This window comes from Geospiza fortis, unplaced genomic scaffold (assembly GCF_000277835.1).
Source record: "Geospiza fortis unplaced genomic scaffold, GeoFor_1.0 scaffold20, whole genome shotgun sequence".
Lineage (NCBI taxonomy): Eukaryota > Metazoa > Chordata > Aves > Passeriformes > Thraupidae > Geospiza > Geospiza fortis.
Genome location: NW_005054374.1, coordinates 306,365 through 331,614, shown reverse-complemented (window position 1 = coordinate 331,614; position 25,250 = coordinate 306,365). Strand labels below are relative to the sequence as shown.

Below are 25,250 nucleotides of genomic sequence, written 5' to 3'. Positions count from 1 at the left end.
TTTCCAGGACTTTTTTCTGTTGAGTGTTTACTTTCTCCTGTATATTTCTGCATGGCTGGCAAGAGCTGTTGTGCTGATTGTAGGGGATGAGCATTCAAGCACTGCTGTTTCAGAATCATAAATTTCCTTCTTTGTTCAGCCATTTTTTAAAATAGTACATATATTGGCTTAAAAAAGTATTAGAAGAACAAATCTAACATAAGCCATATTTGGCATCTATTACATTACAGCCTCAGGTTCAGTTATAGAAAGAAAAAAAGAACCATTGGTTTTCCCTCTTTTTCTTACCCTTCCTGTTAAAGAAAATAGTTAATGATGGCATTTCTCAGAAGGTTACTGTAGTTGGAAAAAAAGATGAAACAAGTATTAAATTTTACCCTGTGTTGTTAGATTACAACAGTTGGCAATTTTTATCACAAATGGCATCTTGCTGGTACTGAGGTTAAGGGGTTATATTTGATTTTTTACTTATTTGTTTTATTTTATTTTTACCTTTAAATAGCTGGGGTGGTTTAATAAAACTTGTTTCAAGTAATCCTTATAATGAGAATTTCAGTAGTTGAATTTTTATAACTTTCGACAAGTATGAGACCCAAAGGTCATATTGTGTACTGCAATGTGATTTCCTTTCATTACTTCAGGGAGAAAAGATCTCTGTGTATGTGGTGCTACAGTTTGACTTTGCCTCTAGGTACTTAATTCTGTCCAACATCTAAAAATCTATTGCAAAATTATACTTCTACTCAACACCATATTCAAATCTACTGTTCAAGTGACAGGTATTTTATTGAATAATGACTTCCTTTAAATACTCCAGGACAGAAAGCGTGTGCACACAAACATGAGCCCTGCCTACATTACTCTAACATCAAATGTGTTGCAGTGGTGAGTCACACAGATTTGAAACAAGATGGTTAAAGCAATTGCAATTGTTTTGTTCTACTTAGACACTATACAGATATTTTAGAGTAATGAAAAGTTATTATACAGAATAGATCTTTTTCTTTTTCTTCAGGTACTTTTATTGTGATCAGTTGCAGGGTTTTTCAGCACCTCCACCATCAAAAGTAATGTATAAACTGAAATAAATGAAGTCATTTCTACACAAAGCATGATTGCTGAAATTTACTAAGATGTAATTTGGTTATCCAGTCCTCATCTTGCATTCCAGTTTTCAGATCTCTTCTTGAATTTGGAAGCTTCATTTACTACATTTTCATGCAAGAATTAATACAATATATTATAATTCTACCAATATGGCAGGAGCTGAAGACCTAACCAGAATCTGAGCAAAATTGTGCTACAGCCACAACAGATATTAACAAATGGAAAGCATTTACTTAAGATTTATTTTGGGAAAACCACCAAGGAAATTATATATGTAGTAATTAATTACTATAGAGTAATTAATTACTATATATAGTAATTATATATATATAGTAATTAATATCCCAAATCAATGCATGGATTTATTAATCAGTGGTGGTTTTTTTTGCCTTCAGCTATGTATTTCTTAAGGAAGAGCTGTTGTTACCTGTTAAAGCAAGTTTATAATGCTGGTTAAATAGTGGCTCATAATGTTTTCTACAGATACATGGGGCTGGTATAACTTAATCCCATCTATTCTAACTAAATAAAAAAAATATTATTTCCTTTTCGTTTCTTAGTAGCATTTCAATTTTCTGCCAGCTATATTATGATTTTTGGATACCATTATAAATAATGCAGCTGCCTTAAGCTTTTCAGGAAAATCTAATTCTCTAGGGGACTGCAATAAAGAAATCAGGAGAAATTCAACTTTTTTTTCTCTTGGATTTTGTAAAGTTTAAAGAGGTGACTTTAATTTCCATCTAGTTATCAAAGAAAAGTTTATTAGATTTAGTTGACTGTTGCCTGCCAATTTCCCTGATATTTTTGGTGCTGTCATACAGAAGCAATTTTCACTAAGTTTTGGTCTTCTATTAAAATCATGGAATCATTATTTTTTTCTCAATCTCTGCAAAATTTCAGGTTACAGGACTTGAATATTATAATTTCCCCAAAAAAATCATAATTAAATATGACCTCTTCCAAAGATTTTGATCATGATCCTTCAAATTTGACCAAATATGGCTTTTGATACATGGCATTAATTTGCTTCATATGTCAGTTGTCAGAAATTGTAAGAGAGATGAATTGTGATTCTCTGTGCTCCATATTGGCAAGAAGGAATAACATTTCCTTTCACACCATAATTTGTCAAAGTTCTTTCTCTTCTATCTTCTACCCTTGTCTTTTCTTTTATGTCACATTTCACCTCATTTCTCTTTCCTCATCCTCACTCTTCCTAGCAGCTTCACAACTTGTGTGCCTTCAAATTCACCCTTCCTTTCTGAATTCTTACTCTGTCACTCAGGAGGGTACTTGCAAGACCTTGCAAGTATTTCCGTTGTGCAAATTGTGGTCAGATAAGTTTTGCTATTTTTAACTGTGACATTCCTCAAATTCAGGGACAATCATTGCTCTGCCAACCTGTTCACTCAGTGCCTTCTTGTTCAGTCAGTGCTTCACTGTTTCTGGTTGAACCAGTGAAACATTTTCAAATGCCAGAGGTAACACAAGTAACAGTTTTTCTGCTAAAATTCAAGAAAGGTTTTCCTCCTTTACCTTGATTACTTAGACAGTTGTCATAAACTTATGAAAATCTTGGGTCAAGAATCTACTTCTGAAACCTGAATCTTTGAATTTCCTGAATGAACACTAAAAAAAGGTCCAACAGGAAATATTTATGTTTTCAGTTTTTATGGCAGTTTTTGGATGGCAGTTAGTGCTTGGCAATTACAGAAGGCTTGCCTAAATTTGCAGGTCTGTATTTTGTCTTCTATGTATTCCTGTAATAAGGCTCCACTTAGAAATATTCAGCTTAATATACAAATAAAAGGATCCTCGAGTAATTTTCTGAAACATTTCAAAATCCTAATTTAAAATTACTCATTGTCTTCTGTTTATATTTAGGAAAGCACTGGGGTTTGTGTTATTGATTTATCTCATTGAACACCTGACCGAGAAGAATGCTGTGTTTAATTTCCATTTTGGTTTATCAGAGCAGTTCCTAGTATTGATCCCAGGCAAAACTCCTATCTCACTGCTTTAATTTTCACTTGTTCTACAGGTCTTTTAAATTCCTTGGGGGTGGTGACTCTACCACTTCTCTAGGCAAACTGTTCCAGTGCCTGATAACCCTTACAGCGACAAAATTTTTCCCTATGTCCAACCTGAACCTCTCCTGGCACAACTTGAAGCCATTTCCCCCTCTTCTATCACTTGTTGTGTAGGAGAAGAGGCCAACCTCCACCTCACTACAAACTCTCTTCAAATTGTTGTAGAAAGCAATAAGATCCCCAGGTTTTCCCCAAGCCTCCTTTTCTCCAGGCCAAACACCCCCAGCTCCCTCAGCTGCTCCTCATCAGACCTGTGTTCCAAACCCTTCCCCAGCTCTGCTGCCCTTCTCTGCACTCACTCCAGCCCCTCAATGCCTTTCCTGGAATGAGAGGCCCAAAACTGGACACAGGATTTGAGGTGTGGCCTCACCAGTGCTGAGCACAGGGGGACAATCCCTGCCCTGGTCCTGCTGCCACACTATTGCTGATCCAGGCCAGGTGCCATTGGTCTTCCTGGGCCCCTGGGCACACCTGGATCATGTTCAGCTGCATGATCAGCACCCCCAGCTCCTTCTCCTCTTTGCAGTTTTCCAGCCACTCTGTCCCAAGCCTCAAGACTTTCCTGGGGTTGTTGTGACCCAGGTGCAGAACTTGGCACTTTGGCCTGTTAAACCTCATGCAATTGGCCCATCAATCAGCCTGTCCAGATCCCCCTGCAGCGCTTTCCACCCTCCAGCAGATCAATATGCCAACCCCGCTTGGTGTCACCTGGAAACTGAATGAGGGCAACCTCTATTCCTATTGGAAAAACAGTGCTGAAAATATAAACATTGAAAAAAATGAGGATGAGCAAAATCTGGGGGTATTCTGAGACTGGTGCTTCTGTAAATAAGCTTCTGATAGGTCCTGTCAGAAAGGTGAGTCTGTGAGTTTGACTGCCTTAAATTATCTATGAAAAATCAAGCCCATTGATCTCTATGATTGTTGATTTTTGTTCTTTTAGCAGGAGTTATGTTTTCTTCATTCCACATTGTATGAAATAAGTTTGTGTGCAGAGTTACTGTTTAAACTTTAAACTGACAAGCTTCAATGTATTTGAATTGAAATAATTTGAGATGAAGCAGTGGTAAATAGGGACTGTGTTTGCTGGCACATAATGATGTGATTTGAGTCCTAAGAATTAGAGGCTTCACCTCAGGCTTCAACCTTGTCATTATTAGTTTGTGAGAAACTCCTGACCATCCAGTCATTACTTGTGTTTTTCAGAAGTATTATAATGCAGTTTTCTTGTTTTCTGGATTTTTTTTAATGTGAATCTTACCCAGTTGCTGAATGGCACTTTGTTGGTCAGTTCATAATTATAATAATTAACTTGAAAAGTCACTAAAAGCTCCTTATAAAATTAAGTAGAATTTATTCCCACAGCACAGAACTCTTCTGGCAGTCTTGCCCTCCAGAATGGTGGTTTTCTAGACCCTTAATTTGCCTCACTCTTGGTCTCCTGCCAACAATTTAACTTCTTCCAAACTGCTGTGAGACCTCCTTTCTGGGACTCTTCAGGATTCGTCTGTGCCACAGAACTTAGTGGTACAGCATCACAGGATTGCTTTATTGCTCTCCTTTGTACTCAACCAGACATTTTTTTTACTTAGAAGCTGTGATCTAAATACTGTCCTGTTTACCTTATTGTGTAGTCCTCTTTTGGAGAGGCATCAGAAGACAGTTAAGTACAGCCAAATAAAAGTTTAGTTCCAAATTTTAGTAGTATTTCTAAAATGAGATCCTTATCACATAAAATATCCAATTGTGTCAGCATTGAAGGGATTTATGGCATAATTTAAAGTAGATTTTGGGAAACTGCAGAAATACTGAATTATCTGCACATTTAGTTATTAGATCATGATGGATATAATTTGGGCAATGAGTATAATAATAGTCCCAGGTGTTAGCCTGGGTATTCTCATTTAAATAGAAACTTTCAGAAAGCTAGGAACTGTTTCTGTAGAGCTAAGTAAAATCCCTAGGGTTCAGGATAAGCATAATAAAATAGCAAAATTTGCCATCAGAGGTCAGAACAAAGAAAAGCAGAGATGGAAAAATCAAGCTAAGTGCAAGTCTTCTGCATTTCTTAGGGCGCTCTCCTGGATGCCATGTGTTCAAGGAACAGTTTGAAAAATGATGAAGCAGACATTTTCAAGTGTGTTTATATATGTTTTATAGTTTCAATAACAGTGTGGAAAATAGATGGCTTCTTGTCTGAGCCTGGAGGTCTGTCAAGATGACAGTTGTTTCCTGTCACTGCTTTGTGTGCAGCCATCAGCAGCAGTTCTAACTCATTTTGTGTGTGTGTTTTGTTTTAGTTTGGTGGTTTGTTTTTTTTTTTTTGGTTTTGTTTTTGTGGGGGTTTTTTGGTTTTGTTTTGTTTGAATGTTTACTGTAGATTCTTTTTCAAGAGGTTTTGTTTTCAAAAATGTTAGTACTCTTATGGGTAAAGTGATAACTTGTAGTGGATCTAGTTTCCAATATATCAGAGCTTTTAGCCTGCTTTATTTCACACACTCATTCATTTGGTTTGCCCCAGAGCTGAGCTCATGAGATCTCAACTTCCCTGCTGGGGCAGAGAGGTTGCTGTTGGTCCAGCTGTCAGGTTGAGCTCTGCCACTGCTTTGCATTTACAGATGTTGGACATTACTGCCCAAAATTTTTAGGTATCACCTGCTACTTGTCTCCACACATCCGTCTGTTGACTACCAACAGCACAGGGGGAAATGCTATGGAGCTGCATCAGGGGAAGTTCAGAGCGGACATGAGGAAAGGGCTCTTCACTGAGAGGATGGTCAGTGACATGGCCATAGCCTGTAAGAGTTCAAGCAGAACCTGGATGTTGCTCTTAGTTATATAATATAAGTTTTTGTAGCCCTGTGAGGGGCAGAGAGATGGAACCAATCCATCCCGATCTCATATATTCTCTAATTCTCTGACTTACAGTATCTTTCTTCTAGTCAGCATCTTTTCCACCTTATTTCCAAATCCCATTCTCTTCCCTGACACAAATTCTTTTCAGGATGCTTCTTTTTGTCAGCAGGTGATCTTTGCATAGCCATGAGAATGCAGCTTTCCCAGTCTAAACAGTCTCTAGGCAGAAGCACAACTCATGATGAGCCTCACCAGGAGTGCTTCTGTCTTCTGCCTCTTCAATAATGGCAGGATTTAGAGCATGCTAAACCATGTCTAGACCATTTGTTAGCAAAATTTACAACCAGTCCCAGCTGCTTGTAGCTGGCAGGAATCAGCCCAGGAGCTCAGAAGTGCAATTTCAGGCTTTCAGCTGCCTCTGGTCCAAACATCTTTGCACAGTTCTCTAATCCCTGTACAAGTTCCTGTTCACATTCACTAGTGAAAGTGGAGGTTTTCCCACCTCTAATGGGTAATGACAATTCTTTAGTTTGTCATAAAAAAGGAATTACTTACTGACTTTCCCATCCCTTTTTAACTTTAATTGACTTTAAAACATATGAGAGAAACCTTTATTTTTATGTAGGACTTTATCCACTTTAATTTTTTCCTTAAAACAGCTGTAAAGCTTGTTTAACAAGGGGCACTGGAAATGTAACATGGAATTTCCCATGTGATCTGTTAGTGTATTCCTTACTGACTCATAAGAAAAGGTAACATGTTTTTCATAAAGTTAAAATTCCTAGATAAAATATATCTGCTGTATATTCAGATTGAATCCAGTAACTGAATAAATGGATAATGGCAAAATCATGAGTGTACCTATAACTGGTTGGAAATATTTAAGAAAAACCCCATTTTCTAATAATTAAACTTGATTTGCATTAAAGTGGAAGGTTTCTGTAATATTTTTTTCCTATTACAAACATGGAAATGTTATACCAGTCATTTCCTGATTACATTATTTGTGAATATGTTTTTAAACAGACAACTGTACCTACATTCAAGAACACACTTTTACCTAGACTGGTTTTTTCTTACAGGTTATCTTTAGGTGTTTTTAACAAGCTTCAGTGCTATTTTAAGTTCCATCTGTTTGTGGGGGTTTTTTTTGTTTGTGGGGTTTTTTTTGTTTGTTTGTTTGTTTGTTTGTGGGTATTTTTTGTGTGTTTTTTTTTCTTTGAAACGCACACTTAACAAGAGTTTCTTAATTTCAAATTTGGATAGTTATACAGCTGCTTCTTTTTTTAGAAAAGTCTGTTTTAAAAGTTCTGACCTGCACTGAAAATCTGGTTTTGCCAAATTTAAAACCTTGTTAATATGAATGAGATTCACTTAATTTCACTGAATTTTGCAGTTTCAACTATTTTTGCCTCTCATTTTGGAAAGAAACCTTTTTTCTATGGTTGCTAAATAGCTTAATGTTCAAAGCCTACAATAAGATATATCAGATAACATTTTAAAATGTTCTTTTAAGTAATTTTGTGCCGCTGAGTCTCTTGAACATAGAGTATGTGTAAGGTTTGTTAAAGATGGATGTAGATACAGCAAATAAGGACACATATTCATTTACTGTGAACATTTTAATTTTTTTATATCCACAGTATGTAAAATAGTACATTAGTAAATTTGAATCCCCCTTCTGGCCTGTAGATTTTGGGCAACAGTGCAGAATTGCTTGTATCAGCAATGGATTTGATGCAAAGGAAGGGCAAGGTAAAACATAGGACACGATGTTAATGAAAATCCTTACTGGTAAACAGACTGGTGTTCATTTTTTCCTAATCTGAGGACTGAAATTGAAGTAATTTGAGGATTGGTACAATTTGAAGTACTTACGCATCCCCATTTCAAACACTTAAGAAAGGCCTTTCACTTTATGCACACAAAAAAAGTGAATTTAGCTTGAGATATAGAAAGCAAGGAACTAACTCTTTGTACTCTTTCATTACACCTATTAAAACCTCTGAAATGAAAAAAATATATAGAACTCATATCTTTTGAAAAAATTCTCAAATCAACAGGACAGTTTTACACATAAAAGCAATTTAAAGTAATTTTCTAGAGACAAAATTATAGCATCATTACAAATAGCATTATTGTTAAAAATTTGCTCATCTCTGTATAGCATGTGAACTTCTCAATAGTATGAAGTCTTGCATCATCATTTTAGATAGTATAACTTTATTTTAAATCTAAGTTTATTAAGAATTTTTCTTACTTATTAATTTATCTAGATTTGACATTAGTAAAATTAAAAAGACATCAAAGATGAGATTGTCTGGTTGTATGCTAGCCTAATAATTTTTTGTCTGTCCCACTGAGAATTATTACCAACATGAGATAAAACCCCAAACCCCTAATCCAAAGAAATCCTACAATATTGATGTAGCAGCAGCAGCACATTTTACTCCTATTCTCAGGAACAGGAGAGAAAGTTTAGTTTAGAACCTCCTTGTTCTCAATGGCTTTTTTGGCTCTCATCAATGAGAAAAGCTCCCTTGGCCCCAAAAGTTTCATCCTGTTTCTCTCACTTTCTTTGCAGTATGACAGGATACACTCACTTTAACGTGCAATGGCTTTCAGAGGATTACCTCTGAAACATATGGTGGTTAAACATATATGAATATTATGAATACATTAAGGATTTTATTTTCCAATTAAAAGTCATTGAGTTTTAATTACAATACTTTTAAATTTCCTGTCCTATCTTACACCATCACATTGTTGAATTCTATAGAGCTAAAATAAAACCGATGAGGGTTTTAAATTAAGATAGCTTTAAAAAATGTGTGCAGAATCTGCATTATGCCCTTAAAATGCCTGTGCCCAAGTGCAGCTGCAACTTTGAGGAAATAGCTTCATGTTTTACTTCTGTAAAAAGTGTTAAGACCTCTGTGGAGAAAACTTTTGTGCCCCAGGTGCATGTAATATTCTTCATTGTAAAATCTAAAATATTTTTGGTGTGTTACAAATGGTTCTATTGATTTTGAGAAGTGAAGGAACAATTAATTCCCCACTCCCATACAGTGCCAATGTGAGTTTCTGCTTCTGGAATGTCCTTTTGCCTAAACCATTGCTCTGTGAGATAGTGGATAACCATTTTCCCTTTTGCCTGTTTTATTTAACCGTACCTTTGGAGCTGTCTGTATTCAGGGTCTGTAGGCAGTGCTGTGGGTTGTTTTTTAGTTCACATTTGTATGGCAGGGAAATCTGCATGTTTACCTGAAGCAGTGACATTTGGAAGGCCGGATTGCTGATCTCTACTGATCATGAAAATCCTGATATCTTTCTTTCCCTCAATGATTTTGATACAATAGAAGCTGTGCCTTGTTTTGCTTGTGTAGAAGACTCTCCCTCTAAGATACTGCAATGTATATTTCTTAGTTTTGGTCTGCATGTACAGACTGTAGATCCAAGTATAGAAAAGAAAATCTTTGTAGATTTTCCATGTTTATTTCCTACAGCAAAGGCATCTGTCTCTATATACATTTGTATAAAAGAATTTTGCTTTATAGTTTTCTAACATTTCTAATAATTTCTATGGATATTATTTATAAAGTTATGTTAGCCTGTGGTAATCCGTGAGCTAAGGGAAAAGAAGGAAGAAATAATACCTTTTATAATAAAGATAGATTTGGGGTGGAGTGTAACAAACAATTTTTTAGATGTTGAAAATGTATTTAAAAATTCCAGTCCTGAAAGAATAATAAGACATAGCAAAAATATAAAAATTGTACAGAACAAAAAAAAAGCAAATCTAATATTGATTTTTCTCTATTTTGTATTCTAATTCATTGCTCCTGGAGTACCAACAAAAGAATTTTTTAAATAATTATATTGTTTGTGAAAAACAAGCAAAAAATGTAAACCAGAAAAGGGAGAAGGGGAGGGAGATAAGTTCTAAGGATTGCTTTATAAAATAAAATAAACACATCATGATTGTGTTAGGAGCATCACATACAGAGTGTAGCAAACTGAGATGCAAGTCAAAGAGTGTCAGTGAGATGAGGGCGCTTCCTGGCTTTGAATTTAACAGTAGGATCAAAAAATAAAGATTCTACACTATTTTGTCCATTCTTAAAGATATTAAGGTTTGATAACAAGAAATGACTACATGTTTGCATAAGTTTTCCCACTTGAATTTCATTTGCCAAATGAATTACAAAGTGCAATTCCACAGTGTCTTGTATGTTACTCCAGCCCCTCAATGTCATTTTGTTCGGTACAGATTACCCTTTTAAAAGTGTCCTTTAGTCTATTTGTAATTGACTACTCCCTTCCAGAATACATTCAGTTTCTGTCCAATGTCTTTGGTCCTAAAAATTACCTTCAGTATTACTCTGATCTCATTTACTTCTATTCACACTCTTAATCACAGTGCTCTTGTGTCTTCCCTATGTCACCAAGGAAATGCTTTCTCTGTTATGCCATGCTATCTTTTGCTACTTCTCATTTTTTCATGGTTCTCCTGTCCCTTTTAAATTCAGTCTCAAAATCACTCTCTTCTGCAATGAGGGCTTAAACCAAGTTTTAACTCGTTCATCTTCAGCCTCCTAATTTTCTCAGTTTTAACTTCTCCTTTCACTCGTTCACCTTGTTCCTGGTTTTTTTTTTCCCCCTTTCTATGAATATACATAATGGCAACTGCAATGAATATGCTATTTAATACCTACAGCTTAGAACCATGCATTATATTTTAGTGAATATGAGTACATTTATATATGATATTTGGAAGGATAATATTGCTTGGAAAAATTTAACCTGTAAGGCACCTATAATTCTTTCCTGCTACATCAGCAATATCAGGAAAAGGTATTTGATAAAATATTTGGAGATTCTGTTTCAACATTCTGGTAATTATGTGAAGAGCAAAAATAGTTAATTTATTTCTAGAAGAATGTAGTATGAGTAAATAAATAAATAAATCTCAACAAGTGTGCAATTCCAGAATTGAGAAATTGCTTTTCACTAGATCTCAACTAGCAAAGCAAAGGGGAAAGGGGAAGATGAAACAAGTATTGAGAAAGAAAGAAAGAGTAAAGATAAGAATATGATTTTGAAGCAGCACATTTATAATGTATTTTTTAAGCTACCAATTTCAGAATTACTAATGTCTGTTAGGAATTTTGCATCTACAAAGCTACATATTAGTTGTACATAGTCTCTATAATGGGAATTTAGAAGCATGTAACTCACTGGTTTATGCCCACTTCTTTAGTAATTGGATCTGACTACATCTGAGTGTTCTCACTTACTCATTCTCCACTGATTTGTGGCTCAGAAATTTCTTGACCTGGAGATGGCATCTTTTATTTGAAAGTCCTCAGTGGATTTTTATCCTGTGCTTCTTTACATTTACTGCTCCCTGTAAGCATTTAAGAAAGTTTTCTATATAGCTTTCAGTATTCCAGGGGGACTTCTTTGTACTTCCCATTCTTATCTTTTGGAAGTATTTTAGTATTTTCTGTATTAATACCCAATTTATAAACCTGAAGCTCTGCATTCAGGAGAGGAGAAAAACCCCGTTGTGATATGATTGGTTATAATTTTGACTTATTCACAGCTTTTGATTTATTATTCAGAGCATGTAGCTACAAGAAAGGTAGTTACACTACAGAATTATTAAACAAAACCCAAATATTAAATTACTTGATCATTTTCTGTAACAGCCTTTTGGTTGGTTTTTAATTTTAAATTGAAAACATATTCATTGCAGTGATTTCCACTGGAGAAGGAGAACCTCTTTAATAGAAACTAAAATACATTTTGGGAGAGTTTAAATACAAAATGGATAAACTGCATAAGAGCCATGAATGGGATATTCATCTTATTCAAGCAAATTTCACTACTGAAATTTTAGATGACATTGCAAAACCACCTATTTTAATAATTCCTTCCAACTCTAATAGCACAATTCAACATATGCTGTTGAATGCTCTGAAATCTCCAGGACCTCGATCTCAGCTTTGCAGAAACTGTGTAGTATATCCACTAATTGGCTCTTGCCTCAGAATCTTTATTTCTCAAAATAAAAAATTATCTTAGAGATGTATCTTGTTGAAGTTAATTGCTGAGGCTGTTGATGCTTTTGATGGCATTTTGATATTGCACTATGTGAAAATATAAAAAGAGTTTTGAAGTTAAATATTTTTTGACAAGATGGGAAGGTCTTTTATGCTATGGGATAACACAGATTTTGCTGACAGCAATAGCAGAAGAGAGAGAGAATAGGGAGAAAGAAAAGGAAGAAATAACAACTGAATGGGATGATGAAAAGAGAAGGCTACTTTTTCTTCCAGAATGATAGAACCACATTCAGACATTTTCATAGTTTTTTGAACTATAAGGTTGTAGAATTCACTATAAAATATATGTGAAAATAGAAAAAAAAAACCAAAACAACAACAACAACAAAACCAAAAAAACATTAAAAAAAAAAAACACCTAGCCTAGATTTTTTCCCCACTTTTTGCTTTTGGCCTGCATTTCTGTAATTTTAATCTTGAAATCTCTAGTTGTATTTTAGCAGGATACCTTTCTTGATTTCTCTGTTGCCAGAGAGAAATGGGGTGCAGTCTATATTTCTATCTCAATCTCCTGTATGGCATACTAAAAAAGTAATTGAGTAAATTTTTGGACAATCCATTTGCATTTTTCTTGGCTAAGAAATAATTCACCTCTTTCCATTAAGGTTTTCTGTTTATATTTTTAATAGTTTTTCTCCACATGGAGGTTTTGAGAATGCAATTTAGAACATAGAACATCTCACAGAATGGTTTAGGTTAGAAGAGGTGTTAAACATCTTTAAAGACCTTTAAATGTCTTTCTCAGAGCAGTCTCCTTCAAAGTGGATGTTACTTTAGTCATTACAACATTTGGAATTTGCATTTTAAAAATTGAAATTAAAAATGCATGGCCATTGTCTATTCAGTCTTGCGTATTTTTCATGCTACTGAATTATTCTGTGACCCCAATTCAAATTTTAAGGTGGTCTGAAAATCAGTGGTGGATAAAATTACCTTTGCCTTTTTTTCATCTGTGTGTATGTGACAGCACAAAACACTCTGGGAATTTCTCAAATAAGCTGAATCTGCTGATCCGGAGTTGTTACATTGTTGGTAGTACTACTGGGAAAAGGCCCCAGGTTTCTTAACCTGCAGTATTTCATCAGGACCCGGTTACCATTCACTCTTGGAGAGTTCTGAGAAGGGTCATTAGTTAATACTGAAAACTTATCCTGAGGTGAAAATTTCATGTTTCTTTTTGTAGAGTGGGGTCTAATTTATTTATTATGTAGAGGTCAATGATCTCACAGCCTACTGCGTGACATGACAGTGCCTGAAATACCCTTCCCCTTAAAGTGTTCCCAGGTCTTCCATCGGGAAAGGGAAGGTTTGAAGAATGATGGGTAGACGAGCCCTTTCAACAGGAAGAAATCATAATTTTGTTGTAGGTTTATGGTGAAAGTAATTCAATTCAGTCACAGTCAGTGACTGAATGGTCAGAGCCATGGTTCATAATTGCTTGAATAGGAAGTGCCTTCCTTAGAGAGGCAAATACTGGTGTCTTGCCATCAGCAATGCTACAAACAGCAATACATTTTATGAGCAGCAAAACTCAACAAATTAAAACCCATAAATAAACAGAGGCTGAAAATTTTCCCTGGAGACTTTATGAAAGCAGTATGTTTTGATACACTTTGAGTCAAGTAGCTACTAAGCAAAACATGCTTTGATATTTTTCCAAGTGCAGGTGTGTTGAAGAAAGCAAGCTAAGGGGAAAATCTTTCTGCAAAGCACTGACTCACTTGACCATGTGTGCAAAATGAAAAATTTTTTACTTTTTAGAATGTTTGATAATTATGGGCAGCTTTGATTCCTGTCTCTTATGTCTGAGCACCATCTTACCTATTCTCACTATTTCCAGTCTTAGTCTCTTCCCCAAGCCAGTTGATTGCAGGTTTTTTTCACTGTCTTAAGTTGTCTTAAGCTAACTTCTACACTTGAGTCCCCAAGGTGCAACGTTTTGCTTTAATGCCAATAAGTTCTCTGTCTCTTTCAGTCTTTGTTTGTACCAGCTGTAATTTTGTTTTATCGCTTTCCTGTCAATAGTTCCAACCTTTTCCTTCCTTTGTAATGAATGTACTTTCATCAGTACTGCCTGGCTCTGCCTTTTCTCCTCAGCATATACATTGCCTAAGCTCCATTGATTTTTAATGACCTAATAATCTGCTGCATCTCAAAACTGCAGTTGCAAGGACAGGTCAATTCATCCACGTGGAAACATATGCAGTAGAAATAGAATCACAGAGAAAATCAAGTCCTAAAAATGTAACTTGTCTCAATTGAGCAAGCAAAACCTGCAATTTTTCAGATTTATCATAAGGCCAAACCTGTGTGGATTTTCAGACAAATAGGAAAAAAAAAGCCAAAAAAACTAAAACAAAACAAAGAAACCCCAAGAAAAACCCAAAAAATAAAGCCAAACAGAAAATCCCCACCTTTCATACTCTACATTCATTTACAATGATATTTTTTAAATACTTAATAAAATGGAAGTGCTAGCCTCATTTAGAACAATGAAATTGTTAACATTATAATAACAAGTGGTCTGAACCAATTTATCTTATAAGTTTTATTACTAGAAATTACTGAAATATTCTGTCTGGACTCATCTGTTGAGAAAACATAATCTTGATTGTTGAAGAGACCATTTTATCATTTAACATTTTAACAGTCATAATTTGGAAATACAAAGACACATAAAATAGATTTTGTAATGAGAAAGTTGGAGGAACCAAAAAATAAGCAGTGGTTTCATTCTTAGATGATAGGAGTCATAGTTTGAGAGTGAATAGTGTGAACTATTTTCTGAGGCTCTAATCCTGCAAAGGGGGTGTTCAAAATGAGAAAGATACTCTGAACTGAAATTGGCCTTTAATAAAAAATATTTCTTTAAAATTTTATGTCTTTGAGTTTAAAAGCTTTAAATGTCCAGAGCCACATTCTTTAACGATGGGACAGGCAGCTTCTGCAGGAAGGAAATACATAATATAAATAACAGTGCTGGAATGAAACCCAAAGATATCCTGTAAAACTACTTTCTAAAGCTGCCCAACTAATTTCTAAAACTCAGAATCAGTCTTTATGTATTAATAGAAACATTCTTTGAGAATTTGCTAACACACAACTAATCCTTCTCCTCCCTTTAGGAAGATAATGCAATAACAGGTGAGGAACACTTTTGTCCGCTCATTTTCTCACCTTGGAGGAGCTACAAGCTCATGGTTTAAATTTTGTGAAATAATTAATATATTTACCAGGAATAGCTAATTTTTTTCCAAGCTTCTGAAGATCAGAGGATTTTTACTTTCACTTACTATACTTTAAATTAAATCTTCAGAATCCCTGGGGTCTTTCAGCCCCCACACTCAAGCAGAGAATGGTGGGGAGTACAGAGATTAAGCTCACATTGTTTTATCTAGGTATACCTTGTCTATGTGCAACAGAAAGCAAAGGAAGGAAAAAATAAGTGTCTAGAAGACAAAATATGGGTCCAGAGCAATTTTTTTCTTTTTACATCAGTCCATAAGATCAACCAGGATTGTTATGTGCAAAAGTGTCTGATCGTTTTTTAAAACAGTCTGAGAGAGGACTGCCTGACTGATTTCCAGCTACAGTGCTGCAGTGTTCATTAAACATTTAAATGTTTCATGTCATTTTCACTGGTGTTGGTCAGCACTCTCCCAAGTACAGCAAACATGGGAGTTTGCTGGCTCTGGGAGGGCTCACCTGCAGAGGGAGGCTGCTGTCCATGTCCTGCTGTGGTCCTGGAGAGCTCAACAGGTCTCAGATTAGGACTACTACTTCCAGGGTCACAAGACAATTGGCTTTAGTCATAGTAACTTTCCATCTCGACCACAATTTGGGCCAGTAAATTTCTTTAAAGGTTGGACAACAAAACTGTTGTTCTGCTCAGGTTATTTCATTAGTTCAGGCAAGAAAAATGAGTTTCTGAGACTGTTCATTAAGAAACAGTTGGCTCGTTAGCCAGCATAATTTCATGGGAACAGATAATATTTGTGATGAGTTCAAGGCCAAGGCTTACATGTATTTCTGAGATGATTGTGCAGCCCAAGGAGGAGGGAGGGATGCACCACCACAATGAGATTTTGTTGAAGTTTTTATTCAGTGAATTACTCTATTTTCCTCTAACTAAAGACAATCAAGTTTGTGTTGCATACTCATTATATACTTTATTTAGAATAGGTTTTGATTTAAGAATGAAACTGTATTCATATTTAGGCACCTTTTTTCCCTAAGAATAGCCTTCCTAGCATTATATGGCTATAAAAATTTGACTTAAGCCTGTCCTCATTGTTTTTCATTCTCTTAAAAAATATGGTTAGAAACAGCCATCACAACTTATATCAGATATCCATATTAATAACTGTCCTATCCATGTAGTATATGCAACATCTTAAAATTATATTTTTTCTTACTTTTTTAGGAATTTCGAAGAGATTTCATATAAATTCATAAACAAGAACACTCATAATTTGTGCTGTTTGGTTGCCTACCAATGTGAATTATAAGTATCAGAGGTTTCCATTCTTGTTTGTCTTATCTGGATTATTTCATTTAGGGAATATTCTTAGTGCTGTAGGATCTTCACAATTAATTTTGGGGTTTATTAAGGGATGAATAATGGGTATAATGATCTTTGACACACTAATTTGGGTTTGGTTTTTAATACAAAGATTATGCCATAAGTGTTAGGTCAGTAGTTGCCCCCTTCTAAGTGTTTCATGTTCCATTTACAGCTAATTCCACTGATTTGATACCTGTTTTTCATTCAATATGCAAGATAAGCAAGGATGGCCAGTTATCTTTTGGAGAGAAAACAACACTGACCGAAGTAGTAGATGAGATATAACAATGTTTATATGTATTTTTTGACAAGTCAAAAAACAACAGTTGCCTCCAAGGAGTGTTTTTTATCCTTGAAGACATTTTACAGTGTTACAATTTTAGAATTCTATACTTATGTATTTTTCTCTTAGTCTTTTTCTGTTTCTCTTATGTCAGAAAATAGCCTTTGTTTCCCATTTTTTTCCCTTTTTTTTTTTGATTGAGAACACAATTTGAAATACCTGTCTAGAAACTCTTTTTTTTCTATTTTTATTATCTTTCTGGTTTTTATACTTCTTCAAGAAATGTTACAACAGGTCTGAAATTGGTCTAGGGACCATTTTTTTTCATATGTCGTGATTCCAAGATTTTTCAGTGCTCTTCTGTATAATATTTATGTTAGCATGAGAGAAAGCAGAGAAAGTGCTGATCATTAGGAAAAATACTTGGTAGCTGTTCCTCAGACAATGTGTTGTTGGAGGTCCTTAGTTAAACACTTGTCATACATGAAACAATTCAGTGTCTAATCTAGAGCAAGAAGATTTTTCAAACAAATTCAGACAACATAGATTATCACAGATCTCTACAAACATAATATCCCTAACCTCAGTCAACTGTTAAAGCATTGTTTTTACACTGTAATAGATATGAATACATACCATGAAGTATTGCTATGGAAAGAAAAAAAACTATTACCTGTGAAAAGCACTGATCAAGTTATCCCTTTCCACAGTGGAGAAAAATATATCTTGCTGCAGAAATGTGATGTGGTTGGGTGCAATTTCTTATTGTATTGTATATTATTTGAAATCTAGAATTACACAGGTGAAAAATTAATTTGTGCTGAAGGGATAAATGCCAGCCATTTTCTGTGCTTCATTATTTATATTTCTGTAATATATTACTTCCTTTAAACCAAAAAAAAACAAAACAAAACAAACAAAAAAAAAAAAACAAACAAAAGAAAACAAGAAAACAAGCACGACCCACACTATAAAGTTCATCAGATTTTCAAGCCTGGTTTTCCTTATGAGGATTCAGTTACTGACTGTTGTATTTCTCACACAAGTGGTGATAGTCATGACTATTACCTAGCCTAACACATATTTAGGGATCTGCATAAATTTCATGTGATTATTCAATCTATGCATTTGTTGTTGTAAAGATTGAAAATTTCATTTTTAATTATTACATTGCAAGCATTGCACTCCCTGAAGTCAGCTCACTTGGTTGAGCTCTAATCCTGTATGGGCCAATCACGTAAGAGTTGGGTTTGATGATCCTCTGGGTCCCTTCCAACTCAGAGCCTGCTGTGTTCCTGCTTGTGGCTCTAATGATAAACTTTAACTTTCAGTTCTAAACTCCAATGACAGGCTTTATTAGCTGCTTGGAGCATTTTATTGGCACAAATTTGTCAGTAGGAACAATTCCTGCCAAGTATAAAAACATTAAGTGCCTTGGTATATATTTTTTTTTATGGAAGCATAAGTTTATTTATATGTATACCTTGTTTTTAGATTAAATTCCTGACAAACTAGCTAAACTTGTTCAGAACTTTTTGAAAAACATATGGGATGGTATCTTCTGTAGCAAGTGCATTTTGTTCTTCTCTTCTGTCATTGTTTTCTACTGTTATACTAATCAATGAGTACTTGTTGATTTCTCTTGACTTTATGCAGTAGACCAGAATTTTTTGTTCTCATAAGAGACTTGGCTTCTAAAAATAATTATAAGATTGGCCTTTGCAGAAAAGAGAAATCAACAGTAATACACTTCTGCTTGATTTTAAAAAGTTATGATTTCGCATGAGTTTTTGAGCTTTTCCAGCTTGCTAGAAGGGTTTTCACAAAATATGTGTCTGTGGATTGCTCAAGCCTAGCATTGCATGTAGTGTAAAGGTTTGGGTTTTTTAAATGTCATGTTTTCCATAGATTCTCTTCAAAGTCAGAAAGTAACTTGCTACTTTTTTGCATGTATCATTTTATGAGCTTCTGTGGTAAATACCTCTCTAAATATGTGGTAAATATTATTTTCATTATTCACTATTCAGAACACTTGATAGGGATTTTTAATAACAGTGTGAAATATCTCATTAAATATGAGATTTTTTTATTTCTCTCAATCTTAACTGATCTTGGTCAGTTAACTGATTTTGTATTGCAAAGTACGTCCATGTATTAGCCATCTAATATTTTTTTTTTAAGAATACATTGTTGTTCCATTTATTCCTTTGTAGAACTGTCTAAGTAGGTGCCATTTTCATTGCTCTTATACTTTTGGTTTTGATCAGTTTTTAGCAAGTGTTGAAGAAAAGAAATTTAGCACCGCGCGGATGGGGGCTGGAGATCTTGAAAACTACCAAACTGCTTTAGAAGAAGTGCTCACGTGGCTTCTCTCTGCTGAAGATGCATTACAAGCACAAGGAGATATATCCAGTGACGTAGAAGTTGTTAAAGAACAGTTTCACACCCATGAGGTATATGTTTACACTAATATTTTGAAATTTATTTTATTCTATTCCCTTTGATTTTTTAGGGGGGATTTGTTTTGTTTTTATTAATTTTGATTCAGAGAATGTAAACTGGAGACTCTTCCCTAGAGTCATAGGATTGTTTTGGTTGGAAAAGATCCTTAAGATCCTCAAGTCCAACCATTAACTTAACACTGCCAATTCCACCACTAAATGCTCCTAAATGCTACATCTATGCATCTAAAGATGGCAACTCAACCACTTCCCTGGAAGCCCATTCCAGGGTTTGAGAACATTCAGTGGAGATGGGTTTTTTCCCCTAAAATCCAATCTAAACATCCTCTGTTACAATTTGAGGCCATTTCCTCTCATCCTATCATTTGTTACTATACCCACCTCTTTGCAACCTTCTTTGAGGTAGTTGAAGAGATCAGTAAGGTCACCCTGCAGCCTCCTCCTCTCCAGACAAAACAGCTTTTTGCCCTTTGAAGAAAATGAAAGTGTTTATTTCCAGTTTATGTTACAAGTTTTGGTGAGGGGTTCAAAAAATTAAAACCAAGGTTTTAAATCATGTTGGCAAAACAGTGCAATTCTGTTCTTTCATTCCAAAAAATGCAACTGAAAACTGGATTTTTTTTTTTTTTTAATTGTCAGGGGTTTATGATGGAGTTAACAGCTCACCAAGGACGTGTTGGTAATGTTTTGCAAGTTGGAAGTCAACTTCTATCAACTGGAAAACTTTCAGATGAAGAAGAGAATGAAATCCAAGAACAAATGAATCTACTTAATTCTCGTTGGGAAAGTCTCAGGGTAGCAAGTATGGAAAAACAAAGCAAGTAAGTAATATGTTAGGTGTTATTACACCATATAATAATTAATTAATTAATTTTGACTGAAACAATCCTGAACTTGACTAACAGTTGGGATTTTCCTTCACTGTGAACAAAACTCCATCTTGTATCTGTTTTAACCTGAAATTTGATGCGCAGTGATTTTGAGCCTTGTATGTTGTTTGGAGCCTGGAAGCCACATAAAGCAGCAGCTACCAACAACTTGGACACAGATAACACTTTAACCAAAATTTGCATCACCTACCTCACTTTTATTGGAGTGCGAATTACACTATTTTAAAAAGTGCAAGGCCTATAGTTTAAAGTTGAATTACAAGTAGAAGTAGAGAAATAATCTATTAAATATTCACAATATTATTTGGAAATTTTTATTATTAATGTATCTGTTTTTGAAATTTTGATTTACATAATGCCATCGGGGATAAGAAATTCCATAAATGTAAAAGCTTGTGATTGTGCCACAGGGGAGTAATTTGGTTTACGGGATACAGAGATATAGTATATATTTTCTTACTTTCTTCATAAATATATGCTGAACATATTCAGTTATTCATCAGTCCCCTCGTTATGCTTTTTCCAGTTCTACCTTGCCTTTTGGAGTTGAGGGGTTTGCCCATTGTATTAAAAAGTGAACTGTGATTTTTAACATTTGCATGACATAACTCTCTTTCTTCCAACATGTTCTTAGCAATTCCAAACATTTGTTTTCTTTTCAGCTTGCTACTGAGTACTGAGAATGTTTCCTTTATTCTGTCTTCCTTGGACTATAAAATTGTTCCTGGTTTCAGATGTTTCAACCTAACTTATTCTAGTTCTAGTATATTTTTGGAGAGAAAAAAAATCTATGATTCTTTACTGTAGGGAGTTTTTATTGGCCATACTTATTTTCATTTAAATCAATACATGCAAGTCACTATGTCCCTGAGTGGTACTTTTTCTACTTAAAAAACATCCTTTAACACCAGTTGTTAAACCCATCTCCTAGCTGCTGCTGTAGGTCATTGCTTGGGGAATTGAGTGGCCTAGAGTCTTCTAAAGCAGGTCTTATTTGGGTAATATGAGTTCAGTAGAAGACTTCAGTAGAAGAAGATTAATAAGAGCTTCACGGAGAGTGTTGCACTGCTATTTAATTTTCTATACAAAAAAAGAAATCTGTGATAAATTCAATGAGATTTGGGATAGGGCAAGAGAAAATTTCTCAGGAGTGATATACCTAGATATAGTTAATTCTGGCCTTTTGGTCAAACTACTGTGTTTCAAAAAACTGGCTGGATGAGTATAGTAAGTTTTCTTATCACAATATAATATATTTTTGGGTTATTATACATAATTTAAACTCTCAGTATCCATCTTCTACTTCAAAGTACAATCTTCTGAGCAGATTGCTGTAAGCTTGTCCCTAAGGCAACAGTGGCGCTTTTAGCCAAACAGGGATGGTTTTTGTGAAGATGAGAACAGTAAGACTGTCTGACCTCTGTAATGGTAATAGGAATTGTGAAAAAAGGTACCACACTTTACAGCCCAAGGAAAACGAAAGCAAGTAATAAACAAGGACAGGAGGAAGATATACTGATAATTATGCTATAAAAAATGAAAGGGTCTTATAAAAAGTGATTTAGGAGGTCAGAATGTCAAAGGAAGTTTGGAACATAAAAATACCTTTGTGTAAAAGCAGCCCAGATTGGATTTCTTGTGTATTCACTATGTATTGAAAGTATTTGACTCTTCTAATAAGCAGCGCAGTAGCATGCTGAAGGAAAACTGTCTTTTTTTTTTTTTGTCCTCCTGGCCTTTCCCAAACAGTATTCTCTATAGTAAAGCATCTCAGTGATAAATATGTCACTGTAGAGAAAAGCAATGCAATTTACCACTTTATAGGGAGTTCAACAACTTTTAAAACACATTCAATTCATTTTTTTTAATTTGAAACTATTCGAGCCATACTATAAACAAAGGTTTTGATAATCTCCTGAGGTATATAAATAGATATTAAACCCTCATATCAGATGTTTATAAAAGTATTTTGAAAGCAAGGAAGTACCTGGCGAATGGTAAGAAAGAAGAAGCATTCTTTTGCTTTAGGAATAAACTGTGATTATGTTTTGTGATTACTTAATTTTGAAGTTTATGCTCCTTACTTCAGAATAATGTCAATATTATGTATAATATTTGTTTCATCATATTTCCATTTTCTTAAATTCAGTTTACTGTAACAGGTCTTCTGTAGAGTTTATTTAATATAATGCTAAGAGGAATATCTCCAGAATGAAGCAGTGTACTTTATAATTGCTTAGTTTAGAACATCAAGACAATAAAATGCACAGTTGAAAGTGTAGGACTCAGATCTGAGATCCCTAATCCCTTGAAAACCATGGGCTTTGTTGAAACAGGGTATCATCCTTCTGTACTCTATTTGTAATTAATAGAGCGATTAGGATGGAAACAATGCTATATGAGTCCTCTGGTGGTTTTGATCAATCTCTTAAATATTATTTCCAGTTTAAAAAAAAAGAAAAATAGAAAAAAACAAATCTGAAATCCTAAAATGCTGATGATGAAGATTTTATTTAGGAGAGGTTCGAGAATTTCTAAAGAGGCAAGTCTAAGTGGAAATCTGTCATGGATTTTTGGCCAGATCATTTTGGATCTATCTATACAATTTGATTAGGTAAAACTGAAGTATTTCCTGGTTAATTTTTCAGAGCATTTTCCATTGAAGAACTGAAAATACAATATTTTTTTTCTATTTAATATCCTAAATTAGAAAAAGCCTGGTAAGGTCAGCTGTTTGAGCAGTTTTCAAAATACTTGCAGTGAATAAAACAAGCTTTAAAAAAATAGAGTGTAGAAATTTTGAACTCCAACTCTAATAGAAATGCAACTGTAATACAGAGCTTTAACAGATAGAATATTATATGATGTAATCAGTTCCTAAAGAAAAAGCTTCAGAACAATTTGTCTAAATCAAAACTCTTTCCAAAAAGTTTCAGTTACCTTCTCTATGGAATGTGCTGGGTTGGAAGGGACCCTTCGGGGTCATCAAGTCCAACTCCTGGCCCTGCACAGACACCCCAACAGTCACCCCCAGTGCCTGAGAGAATTCCCCAAATGCTTCTGGAACTCTGTCAGGCTGGGCCTGTTCCCCTTTCAAAGCATGTATTCAAAAGCAAATATTTCTATTCTGCCTTCAAATGTAACCTTGTGAAAATCTGTTAGTATATGGGGCAGATGTTTCTTCTTGTTTTCTTCACTTATAAATTCAAATCTTTTCTTTGTTTTACAGTTTACATAAAATCCTAATGGATCTGCAGAATCAGCAGCTAGCCCAGCTAGCTGAATGGCTGACAAAAACAGAGGAAAGGACGAAGAAAACTGATTTGGAGCCCTTAGGTCCAGATCTAGAGGACCTAAAGCGCCAAATAGAAGAGCATAAGGTATGCTGTGATGGGCTTCCAAAGGCATAAAAACCAAATTGGGTGTTTGACATTTTAAAATCTCTACTCCTGCCGTTAGAGCATAGCAAAGTAATATGAAATCTTGGTTTAATATTTATTGTTCTATGCAGTTAACAAGATTTTGTAGACTTACTTTATAACAACTGTGAGTTTTATTCTGATATAAAAAAATATTGTTTTCTTTTTATGTATAAGCAATATACTAGAATATGCAAGGCAGCTGTAACATCTTTTCATTACATTAGAATGAAAATATATCACGTTTTTTAATGCTTGTATATTCTTCTTTTTGCATTTTGTTTTTTTCTCTTACATGTTGTAGCAGCAATGATGCAGTTGTCAGACCACATAATATTGTTAGGACTCCAGAGATCCTGAATATATATTTGCACTGAATATATATCATGCACTGTAAAATGCACTACATTCTAGCAGTAGAAAATAATTTTTGTTAATGTATCGAAACAATAAAAAAAAAAGCAACCAACCAAACTCAGGAATAGATGGAATTTCATAAGATGGAATTTGGCCAATTTATCCCACATTATGTAAGGGTAATTTTTAATTGGAAGAAATAAGAACTAAAAAGAGAGAGAGGGTAGTTTGTGTAGTAGTTTGAATAAATTTACTGGATTAGAATGCCTTGCTTCATGTTAATTTAGATTTAAAAGTAAATGTATGTATGTGTCTACAGCACATGATGATGATAAAGAAACACAGAAAAATATAGAAAACAGAGGTGATTTCTGAGGTGGTGGAGATTTAACATGATGACCTTTTAATGTCTCTACATCAATAGCTCAAAGCAGTTCCTTGCCATGGTATCTTGAGAGATTTTAACACCTGATGCTTCTTGGCCTGTGTCAGTGCTAATCGAGGTTTTAGAGGGCAGATCATCCTGAAAAACAATTCAAACTGAAATCAGCTTTTACAGTTCTTTTAAAAATAGGTCAAAAGCTGCAAAAGACATCATGATGCACTTGTGTGTTAAAGATGATTTCTTTGCATTCTGATTAAGGAGTGCTACTGAAGAAGAATACAAATTCTGCAGCTCCTGCTGCTGTTGGTGCTGTCTATGCTTGCCCTGTGAGGAGATAATGCATTTCAGTATGTGAGTTTGCTAGCTAAGGACAGTGTCTGACATTACATTTTCTTTTCAAGAGAGACAGAAGGTAATTATGAAATGGGAATTGGAGAAAGGAACATGAAAGATTTTGAATACATCAGTACTAAGACTTGAATAACTTTACTCCTATTTCTATGCATTTTATGCTTGAATACTAACATAAAATGCAATACCTTTATTTATGCAATCTCTTTATGCTGCTTCTTTCTGATACTGAGAAAAATAGGTAATTAGCTTGTATTTGAAGATTCTGAGGGAAGATATGCAGAAATCTCTTTTCCACATGCTTGTTCTTCACTGTGGTGTGTTGAGTAGTGAACGTTATTTATTTATGTGTATT

General features: G+C 34.6%; 1 protein-coding gene across 1 annotated transcript in view; it reads left to right on the top strand.

Moving 5' to 3' along the window:
* LOC102031458 (dystrophin) overlaps positions 1-25,250 on the top strand; it is a gene marked incomplete at its 3' end in the record, with an annotated part of 438,907 nt that overhangs the window by 249,500 nt on the left and 164,157 nt on the right. The window contains exons 10-12 of the mRNA XM_005424869.2: positions 19,299-19,484; positions 20,133-20,314; positions 23,613-23,763. Coding sequence (XP_005424926.1) covers positions 19,299-19,484; positions 20,133-20,314; positions 23,613-23,763 — 519 coding nt within the window. The remainder of the gene's footprint in view (positions 1-19,298; positions 19,485-20,132; positions 20,315-23,612; positions 23,764-25,250) is intronic.